At 38.0% G+C, this 20,813-nt stretch overlaps 1 protein-coding gene across 2 annotated transcripts in view; it reads right to left on the reverse strand.

Moving 5' to 3' along the window:
- The window catches only part of LOC101745694 (ABC transporter G family member 23), a 94,593-nt gene that overhangs the window by 11,373 nt on the left and 62,407 nt on the right, over nucleotides 1-20,813 (reverse strand). For both annotated transcript variants that reach the window (XM_038020727.2, XM_038020729.2), the window contains 4 exons: nucleotides 20,071-20,189; nucleotides 18,773-18,968; nucleotides 11,434-11,635; nucleotides 3,952-4,066 (listed from right to left, as the gene is read on the reverse strand). In XM_038020727.2, the coding sequence (XP_037876655.1) occupies nucleotides 3,952-4,066; nucleotides 11,434-11,635; nucleotides 18,773-18,968; nucleotides 20,071-20,189 (632 nt within the window). The remainder of the gene's footprint in view (nucleotides 1-3,951; nucleotides 4,067-11,433; nucleotides 11,636-18,772; nucleotides 18,969-20,070; nucleotides 20,190-20,813) is intronic.

Below are 20,813 nucleotides of genomic sequence, written 5' to 3' on the forward strand. Positions count from 1 at the left end.
AGATAGTGTTGGATCGGACGGGCATTGAGATTCGGGAAACATTGGAACTTATTTGCTTGGATTGAGTGATCGGTCATGAGTTGAGGTCGGAGTAGGTAGATTGATTTAAGGTCGTTGACGTCAAACGTAGAGGATAATATGGATATGCCTCCAAAATACCGGAACTTCATATTTATAGTGATATTTGTTCCGGAATTTTGAAATTAGCATGAATCAGTGTTTAAGGTGAAAGACGTATTAATAATAATAATCTACACTACCAGTGCTAGATAATGGTGAAAGAAAGCAGTATTTTATTTTATACAAAAACACCGTGGTATAGTTACACCGTATTTTGTCCCTATCTGTTGAATTAGAAATTACGCTTGTCAATATGAGACAAAACTTAGACAGGGCTTTTTGTTACTTTATCTCATAAATATAGAAATTGTATCGGATGAGGATTAAAATTTTTTTTAATTTAAAAAATATCCATTATGTATAAAATGGCATGTCTATATTATAATATCTTGACGAAAGTATATAAAATCAATCTACCTACTCCGACCACTGGTCAGGAGTGACGCGACGTGGGGTTGACGTTACAAAGGGTTAAAACCACCCCGGCTACTCCGACTTAATGATTGCATCATATTCGTGCTCACAATTAAAACTTTCTGTTGATGTCCATTAGCAAGGTAATTAGATATTATTATATTATCGATGTCATTTGTTAACATGTTACTGCAAACCCGCGTCGTCATGAAGCCTTATGCTTGACTGCTTTTTATATGAAAGGGCGAGGAGCTATGTATATACATACATATGTTGAACGTATGATCGGTTCGTTGACCTAACCGTGCCACTAACCACCACACCGCGCCTTCCGTTCCCGGTCGCATTAAGGCTTTTAATACGCTTTTATTAGCTTCATACGTATGTTAGTATGTAACGGAATATTTGAACATGATTCTGACCCTCTTCAAAACGTCGGATTAACTCGAAATTTGGCATACTTATTAAGGACCGATGATAATTCAATATTTTTAACAGTTTGATCCGTTATCCTTACGGATTACGGTTGAGATAATCAGGATTAGCGATTTTTTTATTTTCCTGAAACTCGGAGTGTCTGCGTCAAGACCAAGAAGGGAAACTACCAGGCGCGTCAATCACCTATTTCTCGGATAAGTTATCAAATGATTCAGATGATATTTATGAAAAATTCAATTAAAAAATTAAAAATAAATAATAATTAAAAAAAAACTAAAAACTACGCTTTTATAGGAAATCCAATTAAAAATTAGGAAATAAATTTTAATAAATTTGAATAAAAAATAGTGTAAGAAAAAACATTTTTATTGTACAAAAAAAAGCGTGGGGTGCTTGTCAGGATATTATCAAAATAACTCATATTTGTTCAAATACATTTATAACTATTGATAACATGCACTCCACGCTTTTTTTTACAATAAAACTCATTTTATATTTAACATTCAAAATCGTGTTTCATTTTGTCGTTTGTTTATGGTGGTTTCAAGTCGACAATTGTCACAAACAAGACTCGATTATATTTATAATATACTAGCGACCCGCCCTCACTTCGCTTCGGAAACTGTAATTTATTATGGATAGCGGCCCGCTCCGGCTCCGTTCGAGTCTAACAAAAATTTCAACGATATTTGACGTTGTTTTATTTTTTTAAATAAAAGAACACTTATTGCGGCATAGCTATAATAGTTAGACATATGCTATCGCGATACTTTTTGTAATTAATAATGTGTTCTACAAATTCGTAGTACATTATTTTATCCTATCATCAATAGTTTTCTCAGAGCACGCGACGTAAAGAAAATTTTAGGGTAATTTTTTTAAAGCTTGGGTTACATTATTGGAGTTTTAGTAAGGATCCTTGATTTTTTCAAAATAGAATATGACCTATGTCACTCGGGAATAGTGTAGCTTCCAAATAGTGAAAATTTTTTTTTAAAGAGGTTCCGTAGCTTCGGAGCCTATTCAATACAAACAAACAAACAAATATTTTCTCTTTATAATATTAGAATAGATTTCTCCACTATTTAATGGATGTTGTGGCGGGTAACCACGGAATAGATAAATAAGGTTGGAATGGTAATGTAGGCGGGGCAAGCGTGCCACTGTTATGATAGAACAAACATAACTCGACCGATTCTTTCATTCACCGCGTTTAGTGCGCTTCGGACTACTTGGCGAACAGATCTCCGCTTTATAGTGCCGTGTTGTGCAATTATAACTTGTAAAACAAAAAATCAGACCTCAAGTATAGAGCGGGGAGGTATATCTTTCGATCCGTAAGTCGAAATTACCATTTAATTACAATATTATTTGTCTAAAACATAAAAATATACTGAGCATTATGAAATTCCAAACATTAACAATATTATTGCAGCAAGTTATAAATAGCATACATTGCGCGATGTGTACTCGCCCAATGAACGCAATGACCAAGTCAGCTTCCAATGTACTACATGCATTGTGTTCTCTACACTTCAATCTTTGAAATTTCGGCCTTTGCCCTGATTGGCCGTGCAGTTTGTCGATAGTGAGGTGACCATGTGGTAAAATCATCGACAGAATTCTCGACTATATTTACATTTGACATGGATAATTTTTGCATTATTTTATATTTAATTAATGATACCTAGTATATTCTTAGTGAGACGTATTTTGAGTAAAATAAATATGTATTATTATTATTGAATTATTATCATTGAATTAAAGTGAAGGTATAATATAAAGGGACATGTAGACCTCTAATTTACGGGTATTTACTATATTGTCTAAGACGTATTAAAATCTAAGTAAAATGCTATTTGACTTATGCAGTAAATTAAAAATTTTAGGTTTCCTAAAGAACCTAACGCCAGGGAACAATGGATTGACGTGACAGGTAGAGGAAACTGGAGACAAAGACGAGTACTATTTGCTCTAAACATTTTACTGAAAATGATTTTATCATAAAAAAAATCAGAATACACTTAGTTTTGAAAAATTCATTCGCAATTAATAGCAAGCGCCAACTGCTAAACAAATACGTTTTATTCCAGCGACAGTGACTATTTGTAATTAATAAAAGTAAAATAGTTTTTTTTTTCAATATTTATTTCATGTTTCATTTTCTCCATTCATTCATCAGATAGTTTATCGATAAAGAATATCGATTTTATCAAGCACTAGCGTGTATGAACATTTTTATTGCCTTTTTGCGTGTGTGAGTGTGTATGCCTACGGGTGTTTTGTGCTAGTTTGCGAACGAATATCTGTCCTGAGATTTATGTGTGGGTGTTTTTGTTGTGTGCGAAATACTTGTAATCACAGTGTGTGTATGTGTAGAAATTAAAATAGTGGGGATGAAGCGGCGACACTGGTTCTAATACAAAATTAGAGCAAAGGCCTTTCCAACCTTATTTATCTATTCCGTGCGGGTAACCATCATACAACGCAAGATAATTGACAGATGCCTGAATCTCATTTACGACGTTTTCAAGATAAAGCGCATATATACAAGTTCCGAATCCGAACAACAACATTCGGACCGTCGGTCTACCGAGCAATATCACCCGTTCGGTGGAAGATCTTCCCTTTGTCGTATATCTCCCCAAAATGTTATTATACATATAAACCTTCCTCTTCAATCACTCTGTCTATTAAAAAAAATCGCATCAAAATCTGTTGCGTAGTTTTAAAGATTTAAGCATACATAGGTACAGATTAGGGGCAGAGAAAGCGACTTTGTTTTATACTATGTAGTGATTTCGGAGGTTGAGAACTAGGGTGTTGTGTAGGAATCTAGTAGCAATGTGATACGGATCCTAGTGGAAGTAGGTCAAGGAGCCGGATTGCCCCTATCTTATGATCAACAACCGGATGGACATCATGTGAGGTCTGTCCTAAAATGATATACTGAACAAATCAACAAAGTTATTCACTTACCCTGTTTTCTGGATAGTTTTAGGAAGACATCTTCCAACGATATGCAGCTGTACATTCTAAGTAAGGCCTGTGGGGACTCCTCGGCGAGGAGACGACCGCTCCTCATCAGACCAATCTGAAATAAAACGAAAAATAAAATTAGGAATACATATTGTATTATTGAACATGTATTTTCTACATGGATATCAAGTTTCAAGTCAATCGGATGCATGGTTCAGTAGTTATAACGGAACATCCGTAAAAACCACTGTAGATTTATGTATTAGTATAGATTGTATAAATGGGTGGACGAGCTCACCGCCCATTTGGTGTTAAGTGGTTACCGGAGCCCATAGACATATACAAGGTAAATGCCGCCACCTTGAGATATGAGTTCTAAGTTTTCAGTATATTTACAACGACTGCCCCACCCTTCAAACCGAAACGCATTACTGCTTCACGGCAGAAATAGGCAGAGTGGTGATACCTACCCGTGCGGACTCACAAGAGGTCCTACCACCATTAATTACGCAAATTATAATTTTGCGGGTTTCATTTTTATTACACGATGTTATTCCTTCACCGTGGAAGTCAATCGTGAACATTTGTTGAGTACGTTTTTCATTAGAAAAATTGATACCCGCCTGCGGGATTCGAATACCGGTGCATCGCTCAACACGAATGCACTCAACGTCTTATCCTTTAGGCCACGACGACTTCAAAAATTTTCATCGCCATACGTAAAAAAAAAACGTTGCTTTGAAGATGTTCACAAATAGGAAGACAAGGTCTGGGTTTAAATTAAAACTAATTAGCAATTTTTTATCTGAATTGTTCTTTTGTTCGTTGAAACGTCACGCAAAAAAAATATTGTTGTATTCTAAAGAACTTGCGACTTAAATTCTAACGGAGGTGTAATTATAAAAACGACCATGTCCGTAAACCAAATAAGGCCAGTATGATGTGAGCTCTCATTTCTAGTCATTTCATAATGTTTATAATCGCAATAACTTTAATATTTCCTTTTGTGTTTTATCGTAGAGATACCGATCTTAAGACTGTAACAATTATAGATTAAATGGATATCCGATCTTATGCCTCTAACGTTCTGATATATCTTATTATGCATACATAAATATGTACATGCATTTATTTCGATTCAGAAATGTTAAGATTAAAAATAAAAATTCATCGGTCATTTTATGGCTAATTTTAGCGGAAGATCAAGCACGGAAACTTTTGAATTATAATACAAAAAAAAAAACTTCAAGGATACCTACATTCATTACGTTATTACTTTTAGCGAAAAAACAACATACCGTATACAAGGCTGATCGCACGACGAATATAAAATGAAACAAAAAATATGTTAATTTCCACGAAAACAGTTGAACAAACTTATCTATATATATAAAAATGAATTGCTGTTCGTTAGTCTCGCTAAAACTCGACAACGGCTAGACTGATTTGGCTAATTTTGTTCTTGAATGATTTGTGGAAGTCCAGAGGTTTAAAAGGTAAATAAACATGAAAATGCTCGGATTATAAATAAAAATAACAATTTTGTTTTCCCTTTGACGTGTCCCCCGTCGGACGGATTCCTTTTGTTTGTTTTAAGTTTATTTTATACAAAAGTTTAGGTCTTTTATTTGAGTCGTCTATTATCAAAGGTGGCAATCTGTGCATTTGGACAAAATTTTTTTATTGATATTTCAATACAGATTGATTTGAATATAATCGTCTCCTTCAAAGAATACGGTTCAAAACCTGCATTAAATAAAGGCTAATACTCAACCTGTTATTTATCTAAGATGTCGTTCAGAAGAGTTTTGTGACTGCCAATGGAATACAAAGTCAATAATTCGTTTTTCTGATTTACCAATAATTATCCAAAAGTCACATTGCCGGCTTTGACAATAGTCGACTCATTTAACGATTGAGGCACTACGAAGTCTGCCGGGTCAGCTAGTAAACTTATAGAATTGTAGTCTCAAAAATCGCATGATCATGTCCGTTTGTTTGTTTAAACCGATTATTATTATTATTATTTTTATTGCTGAGGTGGGTGGACGAGCTCACAGCCCACCTGGTGTTAAGGGGTTACTGGAGCCCATAGACATCTACAACGTAAATGCGCAACCCACCTTGAGATATAAGTTCTAAGGTCTCAAGCATAGTTACATTCTGGCATAAAAGCAGGCACAACGATACCACATAAGTGCATGACATGCCAATCCTGCCTGAGCTTTTGAACTATTTGCAGGTGACGCGCTTTTTGGTGCAAGCTTCTTTCGGTGCTTCAGCAAAACAGAAGTTGATTGTTACTACCCGATTACAGTGGATACTAAATAGTTTTATGTCAATTGTAGTTAGTCAGCCGTATTGATGACACGCAGACAACTTAATTAATAATTAATATCAATTTATATTTGAGAATCAATTTACTGGTGGTAGGACATTTTGTGAGTCAGCAAGGGTAGGTACCCTGCCTACTTCTGGCGTGAAGCAGTAATACGTTTCAGTTTGAAGGGCAGGGTAGCCGTTGTACTGTTAAAAGTGAGACCTTACAACTCGTGTCTTAAGGTGGGTTGCGATATTTACGTTGTAGATGTCTATTGGCTCCGGTAACCACTTAACACCTTGTGGGCTCGTCCACACATCTAAGCAATAAATAAATAAAAATAATAGCACTCGGGGACTGCCGCGGTAAAGCATAGCATAGCATTTTTTTATCAACTTATGCAATTATAATTAGACAATAATAATTTAATATTAAAACAATAATAAAATAAGACCACGCTATATTTATAAACATTAACAAAAGCAAAACATTGACTGTCCCCTTCACACTATATAAGCTAGACCGCGCGAGAGAGAGATGGGCAGACTTTTCATGATACGCATGCAGTGCGACGTCACGCCGCGCGCTTATTCACAAACACTACACAAGCGCAACGTGTGAATGTGTTGAACGCGAGCTACAGGGTAGGCGGAGTGGGGGTTGTTAGGTTTTATTTTCGTTACGGAATTTCTTCATTCGGTCGCCGCTCTTAAAGCCCGCGATAAAACATGCAATAGCTTAAAAAATAAAAAAACAATGAATTACATTTGAATTGTTCGGCTACTGAGTGGGTTAAAGCTAAAAACATTATCGTCCACGCAATGTATTACAATTAAAATACAGTCGACGGACAAGGTCAACGACCTCGTGCTGAAACGTTCAACAAAATCTGCTGATACATACAAATAGGGAAAGACGAATAGTAAGTACCAATTTCTCATTTATTTGTCAAACAACTTCTTTTGTTATTAATTATTGAATAACCATTAACGAGTTTTAGTGCTATCAATTTATCAATTTCATTTTGAGAACAGCCTTTCCCTGTCGTCAACAGTCAAAATATAAAAAATAAAAGTGAAAATGAGTCGTCTATTATCAAAGGTGGCAATCTGTGCATTTGGACAAAAAAATTTTATTGATATGTCAATACAGATTGATTTGAATATAATCGTCTCCTTCAAAGAATACGGTTCAAAACTTGCATTAAATAAAGGTTAATAGTTAACCTGTTATTTATCTAAGATGTCGTTCCGAAGAGTTTTGTGACTGCCAATGGAATACAAAGTCAATAATTCGTTTTTCTGATTTACCAATCATTGTCCAAAAGTCAGATTGCCGGCTTTGATAATAGTCGACTCAAATATAACAAGGGGCTAAAGAAGCTGTAGTTGTTATAATAAATAATAAAAAAATTAGGCAAGCGAAACCCGCGGGCAAAGCTTTGTCTCTTAAGTCAGTTCAACTTCGGAGCTCAGACGTCACGTGTACGCGTGGAAAATGCGATGAATTAATTAGCAAAAATAATTAATTTGAAAAACGATTTTATTTTAGAAGCGTCTCAATTAATTCAATTATGTATATCATATAATAATATATCCTTAATCGAATGTTTCGATGATTTTTTGAATTTTCGAACGACTTTTTTTTTAATCGACGACTGACTGACTGAGTCAAGCTGACGTTTCTCTAACAATCTGACTGACGTCAGGATACTGTCACGAACTCTCATCATTTGTATAAAAATTCTGTGCTCAATACACGGCTTTGGAATGAGCTCCCCTCTACGGTGTTTCCCGAGTGCTATGACATATTATCTTTCTTCAATCGAGGCTTGTGGAGAGTACTTAACGGTAGGCAGCGGCTTAGCTCTGCTCCTGGCATTGCTGAAGTCCATGCGCGACGGTAACCACTCACTCTCAGGTGGGCCGTATGCTCGTCTGCCTACATGGGCAATAAAAAAACCGTACTTTTCAAATCACCCTTGCCCCCTCGAACCCCCCTCCCTATTCCCCCAAACTGTATCCGGGTAGAATAAAAAAATGACTAAGGTTGACGTTCTCTGAGTGTCACTTTTTTTTAAAGGACTTTATGACCTGGTAACTAAGACCTTTAGGTCATGTCTTATTTTAATTTATATTCTTATTTTTATGAAAAATGATAATATGGAGTGAATTCGAATGAAATGAAATGAAGATGATTAATTTGAAACATTAATTAACTGGGATGAAATTAAATGAAATGAGATGATTCTGACCATCACAAACACGCATTTAATGTTGCTAGCGCGTATGCAACAGCTGTAATTCAATTGACAGTTGAGCAATGGCTTAACAACAGAGGCTCCGTCCTGCTTGTTTTCACTGCGAAGTAATAATGCGATTCGTATATGATGGGCTAGGTATACCGACAGACAGAAGCGATTCAATGTTCACTTACGATCTAAAAGTCCGGCATATCATGAACACTAATGAAATGATTGAGGAAGTTTTACGCGTTTTATGTGGTCAGTTAATTAATTTTTGTGTTAGCTATTAATTTTTTTTAAGTTCTCAATAATTGTAACAACTTATCTTTGTTTGATGTTCTTTTAATTGAATCCATAATTAATTTCAAACTATCGTCTAACGTACTAGGCACGCCCCGCGGTTCCGTCCGTGTTCGATTTGTAATTTTGAAATTATGAAACACGTTGCGTTGTCCAGGAATAACAAACTTACTTGTTGCTGCACGCTCTGAGGGGTGAGCACGAATGACTATCGAAAAAGTATTCGTATCACTGTCGAAAAAAAATGTACAGGACTTAAACACTGGTGGACTTTTTTACTGGTGGTAGGACCTCTTGTGAGTCCGCGCGGGTAGGTACCACCGCCCTGCCTATTTCTGCCGTGAAGCAGTAATGCGTTTCCGTTTGAAGGGTGGGGCAGCCGTTGTAACTATACTGACACCTTAGAACTTATATCTCAAGGTGGGGGGCTCCAGTAACCATTCAACACCAGGTGGGCTGTAAGATCGTCCATCGATGTAAGCAATAAAAAAAAAAAATACGGTAAGGTAAATCTCAAAGGCTGGCTATCGAGTAGGTACCGTTAGGTTAGGAGCCGTTGTAACTATACTGAGACCTTAGAACTTATATTTCAAGGTGTGTGGCGCATTTACGCTGTAGATGTCTATGGGCTCCAGTAACCACTTAACACCAGGCGGGCTGTGAGCTCGTCCTTATATCTAAGCAATAAAAAATAAAAAAAAAAGGTACTACCATCTAATGTAATGATCCGTTGTCGTAGCGACGACTCGATACATTTAGATTACGAATTCGATAGATTTTCGTCCTTGACGTACACTGTTCTTAGTGGGTTTTTATAACGTTCTCGCTATCGACAACGTTATAAAAACCCACACAAATTTCGAGTTCGTATCGTTCGTAAAACTCGAAATTTATAACCGAGAGCACGAAAATTGTTTTGACATACGGTAGGTAACGTAAATCTCGAAGACTGGCGATCGAGTACTTCCATCTAATGTAAAATGATCCGTTGTCGTATCGTAGACTCGATACATTTAGATTACGAATTCGATAGATTTTCGTGCTTGACGTACAGTGTGCTTAGTGGTTTTTTTAACGTTCTCGATAGCGTTAAAGTTAATTCCAATTTGTATAGAGTCGGAACGTTTGCCGCTAGGGGCGCTGTTCCAATTGCATACAAATATGACTTAACTTTTCCGTTATCGAGAACGTTAAAAAACTCGCATTAAACACACTGGTCCGTTAATTACCAATCGATTTATACTATATACAATACATATACAACACATCGCACCTTTGGAATCAAAGTGGCTTATCTAAAAAAATTATAAAAAATAATTTTATACTTCGAACGACCTATGAACAAGTATTTTGTGGCATTGTCCAATAAAAAAAAAATATTACACGTTCCGTCTCTCTTAAATCAAGCGATTACCAAAGTATTTTAATCGAAAAACTAAGAAGTGACAATTCTTCAATTATATTTTTGGCGTTATTTATAAAAAAAAAGATAGTCAACCACACCTCTTACGTATTCAAAATAGAATATTAATTTGTGTAACTAAACGTAATTACTTTTCGTTTAGACGCTTGATGACACAGCTCATTTTGAAATTGTTTTCATTGCGTGCACACCGCAACTATCAGATGTGATATTTAAAATGTCATCTATATATTAATACGTGAAGCAAAAACTTTTTACCCCTTTTTACGAAAATTGCGTGGACTGAGGAGTATGAAATTTCCCATATTTATAGAGAATACAGAGAAGGAGTGCACAATGCTAATTTTTTTTTAAATAATGCATAAACGATACATTAAATCAAAAAAAAGTGCGTGCGTATAAAGTACACATGTCAGAAGTGAAACTTTTTGGCGAACCAATTTATGAGTCTTGCTTATATTTATACAAATCTAAAACTTTAGATTTCCGAGACTTAGAGGAAGGGAAAAAGGAAGATATGTTCCCGCCAAAAGTGTGTCAAATGTCAATCTCAAACCTCAGTGTTGACAGTCACATTATGTTTAGATTTCTAAATTGTACATGACTAATATTTTGCCAATTGAATTGACTAATTTCATGCTATTTGATTAATGTTCCAAATTCATTTCATTTCATTCCAATTCCTATTAACATTTTTCACAAAAAAATTATAAAATATTAGGCTGTATGGTATGATGATACATTTGCCTTTCCAGTTGGAAAAATACAACAACTACTATTACTGACATTTGACAAGTACTTAATTTCAATAGTAGTTTGACGTCACTTCCGTTGCATACCTGCGTGACGTTCTGTAAAAATTTTACCCTCATGCGCCTAAAGAAGTTTCACTTCAATAAAGAAAACAACACACACACCACATGCCATGTATTTGACGCACACACGCATGCATACTATTTATTGTCAAACTTTTGTTCTTCACGTCTGTGGTCAAATTGAGAATATCTTAAATATTGTTTGTCTTTATTAATATTTTTCTGTAGCGTAGTTTTGGCGAAATTTGATTATAGAAGTATAATAAATAGTCTGAAAATAGAATCATAATAGTATACAAACTTACAATTCCAATTAATTATAGTCGAATTTCGACTACTGCGGGACGTCTAGTTCGATTAGTTAGTACAAGATACTCACGCAGTGCGCCTGCCTGGCCTCCTCAATATAATGAGTGGTGATAATAACGGTCTTGTCTCCGGAGCTGGTGATCCGAACCAAATGGGTCCAGATCGACTGCCTCAGCAGTGGATCCACTCCGACCGTCGGCTCGTCCAAGATCAGGAGTTCGGGGTCGTGCATCAGCGCTACAGCGAACGAGACTCTTCTCTGCTGCCCTCCACTGCGAAACAGGATTTAAATAGAGTAAACCATACGAGTAGAAGTCGTCGTGGCCTGAAGGATAAAGACGTCCAGTCAGTGCAGTCGTGTTGAGCGATGCACCGGTGTTCGAATCCCGCAGGCGAGTACCAATTTTTCTAATGAAATACGTATTTAACAAATGTTCACGATTGACTTCCACGGTGAAGGAATAACATCGTGTAATAAAAATCAAATCTGCAAAATTGTAATTTGCGTAATTACTGGTGGTAGGACGTCTTGTGAGTCCGCGCGGGTAGGTACCAGCGCCCTTGCCTATTTCTGCCGTGAAGCAGTAATGCGTTTCACTTTGAAGGGCGGGGCAGCCGTTGTAACTATACTGAGATCTTAAAACTTATATATCAAGGTGGGTGGCGCATTTACGTCGTCGATGTCTATGGGCTCCAGTAACCACTTAACACCAGGTGGGCTGTGAGCTCGACAACCCATCTAAGCAGTAAAAAAAAAAACGCGACCCACTGAGAAGATCCGGCGAGAAACTCAGTGGGCTGTGTCTATGGATTAATTCACTCGTCAAGCCCTTGGTCGCAAGCGACGGGTTCGACGAGGACTGTGACCGGAAATTGGCAGGCTATTGTTTCCTCGAATGGGAATATGATTATGAACCGATTTCAGAGTGAGCTGCGTTTTTGTGATACCAATATTCATCGATCGCCATTTAACAACGAATTAAAAGCATACATTGTCTGGCCCGTCGTGAACTCGATTTATTGACCAGAAGTAAATAAAGGAAAAAGCACGTACGGTACTGATGGAATGGTCCGAATGATCGCTACGTGACGTGTTTATACGTTTACATTACACGGACATGTCAATAATTAGATCGATACCGTGAAGGAATTAGTTCAATTAATAAAAATATAACTGCCGTATTTTCATAGTACAAATAATACGACCACAAACCTTAGTCATGGAATGTATATTTTAGAACAGGATTTATTAAAAAAAAATATTGCATATATGGGTGGACGAGCTCACAACCCACCTGGTGTTAACTGGTTACTGGATCCCATAGACATCTATCAACTAAATGCGCCACACACCTTGAGATATAGTTCTAAGGGTATCAGTATAGTCACAACGGCTGCCCCACCATTCAAACCGAAACGAATTACTGCTTTACGGCAGAAATAAGCAGGGCGATGGAACCTACCCGTGCGGACTCACAAAAACTCCTACCACCAGTAATTACGCAAATTATAATTTTGCGGGTTTTCGATTTTTATTACATGATGTCATTCCTTTACCGTGGAAGTCAATCGTGAACCTTTGTTAAGTACGTATTTCATTAGAAAAATTGGTACCCGCCAGCGGGATTCGAACACCGGTGCATCGCTCAACACGAATGCACCGGACGTCTTATCCTTTAAGCCACGACGACTTAACGACGGATTTAACTATATATTTTTACACGTATCGCATATTTTTTTATTGTTTGTACAATTTCCTGACACGTCACGTCCGCCAAGGATATGTGTTAGTTTTTTTTACACGAAATTCATATTTACACTGTGGTTTCCTCTGTACATTGAACGTATTTGACCAAAATAATGTTTGTTGAGTACATTTTTTTTGTCAGTGTCTTTCGGACGTGCGTCGTTTGGTGATAATTAACGGAAAACATTTGAGGTAAAACGGAGCCATCGTGGTTTGTTCCATGACGACTATATTTGAATATGCAATTTCGAAAAGGGCACATGTCGCATATTTTGTCAAATACGTTTTTTCATATACATGTAGTTTTGAGGCTTACCCTACACCCGTTTTATAATAATTCCAGTAATTTTTGAATTGCTAATTAACACTAAAATATATCTCAAAAGTTAATATTTTAAATTTTACACTGATTTAGAAAATAATCAGTTGTTTTCATTTCCTGAACATTTTAAAACACAATTTTATGGACTTTCTTGATTACATGTTTGTAAGCATAAGTAGATTATTATGCATTAATTTAAGATCCTGTTTGTGTGAAAAAATCTTTAGCAGCCCATATTTATTACGCCAGATTCGATTCTCGGTCGGAGTCAATAATATGTTTTTGAAAGATATATTTTTTAATCGATGTGCTTGTGCTTGTCTCGTGTGCATTTCCCAAATACAAACACTAGAACAAAATCATAGCTTCAAGACAGTATTTAAAAGAAAGAGTTCAGTTCACACGTAATAAAAGCGTAACATTCAAAAGTCTTCTCTCTCGTTTTCACGCAGGTAAATCTTATAGTTGAACACGTCTGTCTCTTTTTAGTATCGCTTATCGAGTGTCGTTTCCGTTTTATCGAATTTCAAATGACCACTAAGGGTGTCAAAAATACTTATCTCATCCGTAGCTACCGAAATACCTTGAAAATATTATATGTTTTTTTTTTTATATTGCTTAGATGGGTGGGTGGACGAGCTCACAGCCCACCTGGTTTTATGTGGTTACTGGAGCCCATAGACATGTATAAATGCGTCACCTACTTTGAGATAAGTTCTAAGGTCTCAGTATAGTTACAACGGCTGCCCCACCCTTCAAACCGAAACGCATTACTGCTTCACGGCAGAAATAGGCAGGGTGGTGGTACCTACCCGTGCGGACTCACAAGAGGTCCTACCACCAGTAAGAATATAGGTATCATTTACGACAAAATGAGGAACACCTGCATTATGTTCTCCAGCGCTATAACACACGTGGCTTAAGAAAAGTAGCGGTTAGCGACATCCTAGCCGTGCCAATGACATTAACGGTGTCCATTCCGGCGGCAACCAGCAGTTAAGAATCGAACGCAAACTAGCCTTAGATCAAACCGTGCGATAGTTATAGTAACGTTACAAGACTTTCGTTGCCAGATGTCGTGTGTAACATGCTCAAAATGTCGAATGTTTTACGTAATAACACTTTCACATTCATCTCATACACTCTTCAGTTTAAGAACAATGCACGTTTTATTGTATATATGTAACGTTATTAATGGTTGTGTGCGTCTTTGAATTGAGTTTTGTTGTAGTATTATCGAGGCTCTAAGCCACAATGAGTAGTCGTTTGACGGGAGAAATATGAGGGTTGCTTTTTTTTGTTTTTTTATTTTTTTTTATTGCCTAGGTGTGTGGACGAGCTCGCAGCCCACCTGGTGTTAAGTGGTTACTGGAACCCATAGACATCTACAACGTAAATGCGCCACCCACCTTGAGATATAAGTTCTAAGGTCTCAGTATAGTTACAACGGCTGCCCCACCCTTGAAACCGAAACGCATTACTGCTTCACGGCCGAAATAGGCGGGGCGGTGGTACCCACCCGTGCGGACTCACAAGAGGTCCTACCACCAGTTATTACGCAAATTATAATTTTGCGGGTTTGATTTTTATTACACGATGTTATTCCTTCACCGTGGAAGTCAATCGTGAACAATTGTTAAGTACGTATTTCATTAGAAAAATTGGTACCCGCCTGCGGGATTCGAACACCGTTGCATCGCTATATACGAATGCACCGGACGTCCTATCCTTTAGGCCACGACGACTTTTCAAAACTTTTTGCTACACGATATACGATCTCATTAGCATATCGCTCCTCGCGTTAGGTAAGAAGATAAGTGATGTTTAAGCCATTGCATAGCTTTTATCGCGGGCCTTGAGCGCGGCGACCGAATCATGAAATTCCGTAACGAAAAAAATCTTACACCCCTCACTCCGGCTACCATGTAGCTCGCGTTCAACACATTCACAGGTTGCGCTTGTGTAGTGTTTGTGAATAAGCGCGTGGCGTGACGTCACACTGCATGCGCATCATGAAAAGTCTGCCCATCTCTCTCGCGCGCGGTCTAGCTTATGAGTGTGAAGGGGACAGTTAAGGTTTTGCTTTTATTAATGTTTAATATAGCGTGGTCTTGTTTTATTATTGTTTTAATACTAAATTATTATTGTCTAATTATAATTGCATAAGTTGATAAAAAATGCTATGCAATAGCTTTACCGCGGCAGTTCCCGAGTGCCACACGTTTTTTTTTTTTTTTTATGTAACACGAACTCCAAAAAAACAGTTTTTAATTTTCTCGGCAAGATCTTTCCACCCAATTATTTGTGATGCCGGTGAGTGACTAGAGCTAGCCGGAGGAAACCTATGTGACTTACTAATCAGGCGATATAATACACCTCACTGTATCAATGTACTAGGGCCACTACAGAACAAGGTAGACGATGAGAATACATGAGGCTCGAAATTTATAAATGGAAATTTGCCGGACCGGCACGAGCGTACAATATGCGGCCGGATTTAAACGTGACTCGTCCGCCAGCTATTATATAGAATCGTATTCATATAGAATCGTGTATCATGCTTACATACTTTGTTGCTTCAAAATAACAAATCATTGTTCGGATTTGCCACTTTCGAGCTTCAAATCGTCTAAATATACTTTCACATAAACGTTTTCATTGTTCTGTCTGCTTAGCGCGAGTTTTTTAACGTTCACGATAGCGTAAAAGTTAACTCTAATTTGTATGCAGTTGGAACAGCGCCCCTAGCGGCAAACGTAGGCGAACGCTCCAACTCCATACAAATTCGAGTTAACTTTTACGCTATCGAGAACGTTAAAAAACTCGCACTAAGCACACTGTAAGATGACGGGAGACAAAGATGAGACGCTAGTGACGTTAGTTATAGACTGGCCATACCACGGCCACCACACAAGTCGTCGTGGCCTAAAAGATAAGACGTCCAGTACATTCGTATCTAACGATGCAACGGTGTTCGAATCCCGCAGACGGGTACCAATTTTTCTAATGATTTCATTTCCGGCACATACATAACGGCCGTCTGGTGTAGTGGTAAGTGACATGGTCACTACACAAGGGGGTCACGGGTTCGAATCCCGCCAAGGGAAGATATTTGTATGATAAATATAAATGTCTTTTCCAGGGTTATGGATGTGTATTAAATATATGTATGTGTATAATAAAAATCTTACATTTATTTCCGTTATCTGGTACCTGTAACACAAGTTCTTTACGAACTTATCACGGGACCAGTTAATGTGGCGTGATTGTTTTGTAAAAAAAAAATTAATTATAGTCGAATTTCGACTACTGCGGGACCACTAGTTAAAGACAAACATACAAACACGTTACTTAACTAGTAAGTTTCAATATATGACATGTTAATTATGACAATAAAACTCTGAGAACGGTTCGTCGAACAACAATTATTATTCTCGTGATCCACTTCAGAAAACTAAATGCCACACCTTTCACATCCTTATTTTTTTAAACGTTGAGATGCGACTGAAAAAAAATATTATAGTATTTCGTAAAATGCTTTAGTTTCCTCATTAAAATTTGCGTAAAGAAGTTTTATTTCGAAATATGTAGTAGGTTCTGTCAATAAATACTCGTAAACGCGGTAGGCAGCGGCTTGGCTCTGCCCCTGGCATTGCTGTAGTCCATGGGCGACGGTAACCACTCACCATCAGATGGGCCGTATGCTCATCTGCCTACAAAGGCAATAAAAAAAAAACCTGAATTTCATAGCACAGTTATCGACTAATTCTGAAACTTGGTGGCAGGACGTGAGTTCGCATGGATAGGTACCACCACTCTGCCTATCTGTGCTATGAAGCAGTAATGCGTTTCGGTTTGAAGGGTGGGACGGCAGTTGTACTGTAAAAACGGAGAGCTCAAGGTGGCATTTCCGTTGTTGATGTCTATGGGCTCCGGCAACCACTTAACACAAGGTGAGCCGTGATCTCATCCACCCATTTAAGCAATAAAAAAAATGTTACTACAATACCAGCGTCCATCAAACTCATTGTCCGCAAAAGTCAGACAACTTTTTCCTGACTACAAAAAAAACGTTCCAAAAACCACCTTGGGGATCACCATGTCCACCAGAATATTGAGGGATCGGGGTCTACAATGCTTACAAATAACAAAGCTAACAAAACTGATAGCCGAATTTCGCCAAAAATTTAAAATAACAATGATTTGAAAATAAAAATTATCACCGTAGAATATTAAAAAAAAACAAACTGAGCTCAGATAAATTCGTGTGACCAATTTGTATTTACATTGTTTTTAAATAATGTTCGACTTGTAGTTTATTTCACGGCTGTTTTGTTCTGTATGCACGCGTGAAGAGCCTTTTGTCTAGAAAATTGGGGACATCGATCTAGATTTGGGCGTTGCATCGTCTAACTAACTTTAGAAGTAGGGAAATAGGATTAGACCATTGTTTCCCCATCGCTGCGACCGAGTTAATTTTTTTTTTTGCATATATGGGTGAACAAACTCACAGCCCACCTGGTTGGTGTTAGTGGTTACCGGAGCCCATAGACATCTGCAACGCCACCCATCTCGAGACATGAGTTCTAAGATGAGGTCTCAGTTTTTCTTTTAGGCTACGACAACTTCCAAATGTCACTTAGCTGAAGTTATGTATTTCTGTTGGTTCCTTCATAGTTCCTTAACTAGTTTTTAATTGCTCCAGATTAGCGCGTTCTTGACGCATCTACTCCTAATGTTTTTACAGAAGCACAAAAACCTAAACTGATATAATCAATCAGTCAGGGTTCAGATTATCCAGTCAAGAGGCAAACCCAGTATAAACAATGTTAATATGATGATAAAACTGCACAATATAATATGTACAAACACCGCCTTAGAACGAACAAGAAAGGGGGTATATTTGTATGATCTTAATGTTACAAACATGGTGCTTGCTACCACCTTGAAATATGTAGAACCGAATGAAATTCTAAATCGTGGAAAGAGCCCGTCAAACAAAACTATGTATTTTAATACCGGAGGCACTGAACACGTCAAGGAGAGATTTCGTGTATCGCACTGTCACAGTCCTTTAGCAATGTTTCTTTTTTTTCAATTTTAAAATTAGTATATATGTCATATGGGCCCGTAGGAGCTTATAAACAGACAACCGGTAGATAAAATATATGTTAATTAAAAATTATGCGGTAGGCAACGGCTTGGCTCTGCCCCTAGCATTGCTGAAGTCCATGGGCGACGGTAACCACTCACCATCAGGTGGGCCATATGTTCGTCTGCCTACAAAGGCAATAAAAAAAAACATTACACACTTAAAATTAGTACTTTAAAAGTCCCAACCTCAAGTTCTTGACCATTCGGTTCTCGCTGGGCAGGTCCAGAAAGTCTAGCAGGAACCGAAGACGATCCACGATCTCCTTCGTCTCCATGCCGAAGATCCAGCCGAAATACATCATGGTCTCCTTGATGGTGAACTCTCCGTACAGAGCTATCTCCTGAGGCATGTAGCCGACGCGTTTCCCGGGGACACCAGACCCTGAGAGGACGAAGAGATGTTTTTTAGCATGTTTCAGCAGACCAGCCTCTGCCTGATTTGTATTAAACTGGTACTAGTGCCTAGGTTTTTTTTTATTGCTTAGATGGATGGACGAGATCACAACCCACCTGGTGTTAAGTGGTTACTGGAGCCGATAGACTTCTACAACGTAAATGCACCACCCACCTTGAGATATAAGTTTTAAGATCTCAGTATAGTTACAACGGCTGCTCTACCCTTCACACCGAAACGCATTACTGCTTCACGGCAGAAATAGGCAGGGTGGTGGTATCTACCCGTGCAGACTCACAAGAGGTCCTACCACCAGTAATTACGCAAATTATAATTTTGCGGGTTTGATTTTTATTACACGATGTTATTCCTTCACCGTGGAAGTCAATCGTGAACATTTGTTGAGTACGTATTTCATTAGAAATTGGTACCCGCCTGGGATTCGAACACCGGATGATGTTTAAACAAGAGATGTTTATTAGCATGTTTCAGCAGACCAGCCTCTGCCTGATTTGTATTAAACTGGTACTAGTGCCTAGGAACATTACTAGGTATTGCACCTTAAAACAGCTAATGGAAACCTAAACTATATTAAACTAACGACTTTGCAACAGAATCAGCTAGGAAGGTATGCCTTTGCATAGCTGGTATTTGGGAGCCCCGGCCCAGAGGTGCAAGCAGTACTCCACGCGAGGCCGGACTTGAGCTTTATAAAGCAAAAGTCTTTGTCCAGGCGTGAAGTACCGCTTCGCTCTGTTGAGGACTCTCAGCATTTTGAACGCCAACTTGGCTTTGCTTTCCAAATGACTCCGAAATTGGACATGGCTCGAAATGTCGACCCCAAGTATCCCAATACTCGTGGAAGGTGGCAGGGATGGTCCTTGGAATTGCGGTACCATGACAAAAGATGACCCCTTTTGTCTTAGCTTCTACGGTACCTACTGTCTTGCCTATTTTTACCGCGAGATAGTCAGTCGGTTTGAAGCTCACGCGGACGTATAGGATCATACCAGCAGGAGTTCGAAGACTATTCCGTGGTATATATGGTAGTGATAGCAAATGGTAGTTCGTATGATCATGATGAATTCACCTTTTGTTCCAGGCTTCCCTCCGAGCACCCATATCTCGCCGCTGTTTAATTTCCGTCTGCCCACGATGCAAGACAGAAGCGTGGTCTTCCCACAGCCCGACGCACCAAGTAGACCGTATCTGAAACAAGAATTAACATTAAATTTAAATTGGTCAAAGATTTGTGCAAAATTATTAAAAAAGCTTCCTTTTTTTTTCGAAATCTTAGTATTTGTAAAGAAATATGTAGCTTCTATAAGTGTACCAAGGCCGCATTATGCTTTTTCACCTTGAAAGGCAAACGAGTACACGGTCCTCGTGATGGTAAATGGTAATTGTGGTTCATGGACACTATAACAATAATTAGGAACAACTCACACACAGTCATCCGACCCCAATTTAGGATTCCCTGTGTTATGGGAATCAGAGGCTGATAAACATACTTATATAAGTTTAAATATATTCTTATATAGATTTAAAAAAAACACCTAGACAAAGAGCAAACATACCTATTCATCACACAATGTTTGCTCACTGTGGGAATCGAACCTATGACCCCCGGCGCAACAATCAGCGTTAATTACTACACCACCGGGTCAATCATTGTTAGCAAAGTTAGGAATCACGCTACTGCCTATCGCAGAGGACGCTGGGACGAGGAATACAAAAGTTGCGAACATTTAATAAAACGATTAGCGCGCCACCTGTCTTACGTTAATGGTACTATAAATTATATTATCAATCTTCCACATTCCACGCCTCCAA

This window comes from Bombyx mori, chromosome 26 (assembly GCF_030269925.1).
Source record: "Bombyx mori chromosome 26, ASM3026992v2".
Taxonomy (NCBI): Eukaryota; Metazoa; Arthropoda; class Insecta; order Lepidoptera; family Bombycidae; genus Bombyx; species Bombyx mori.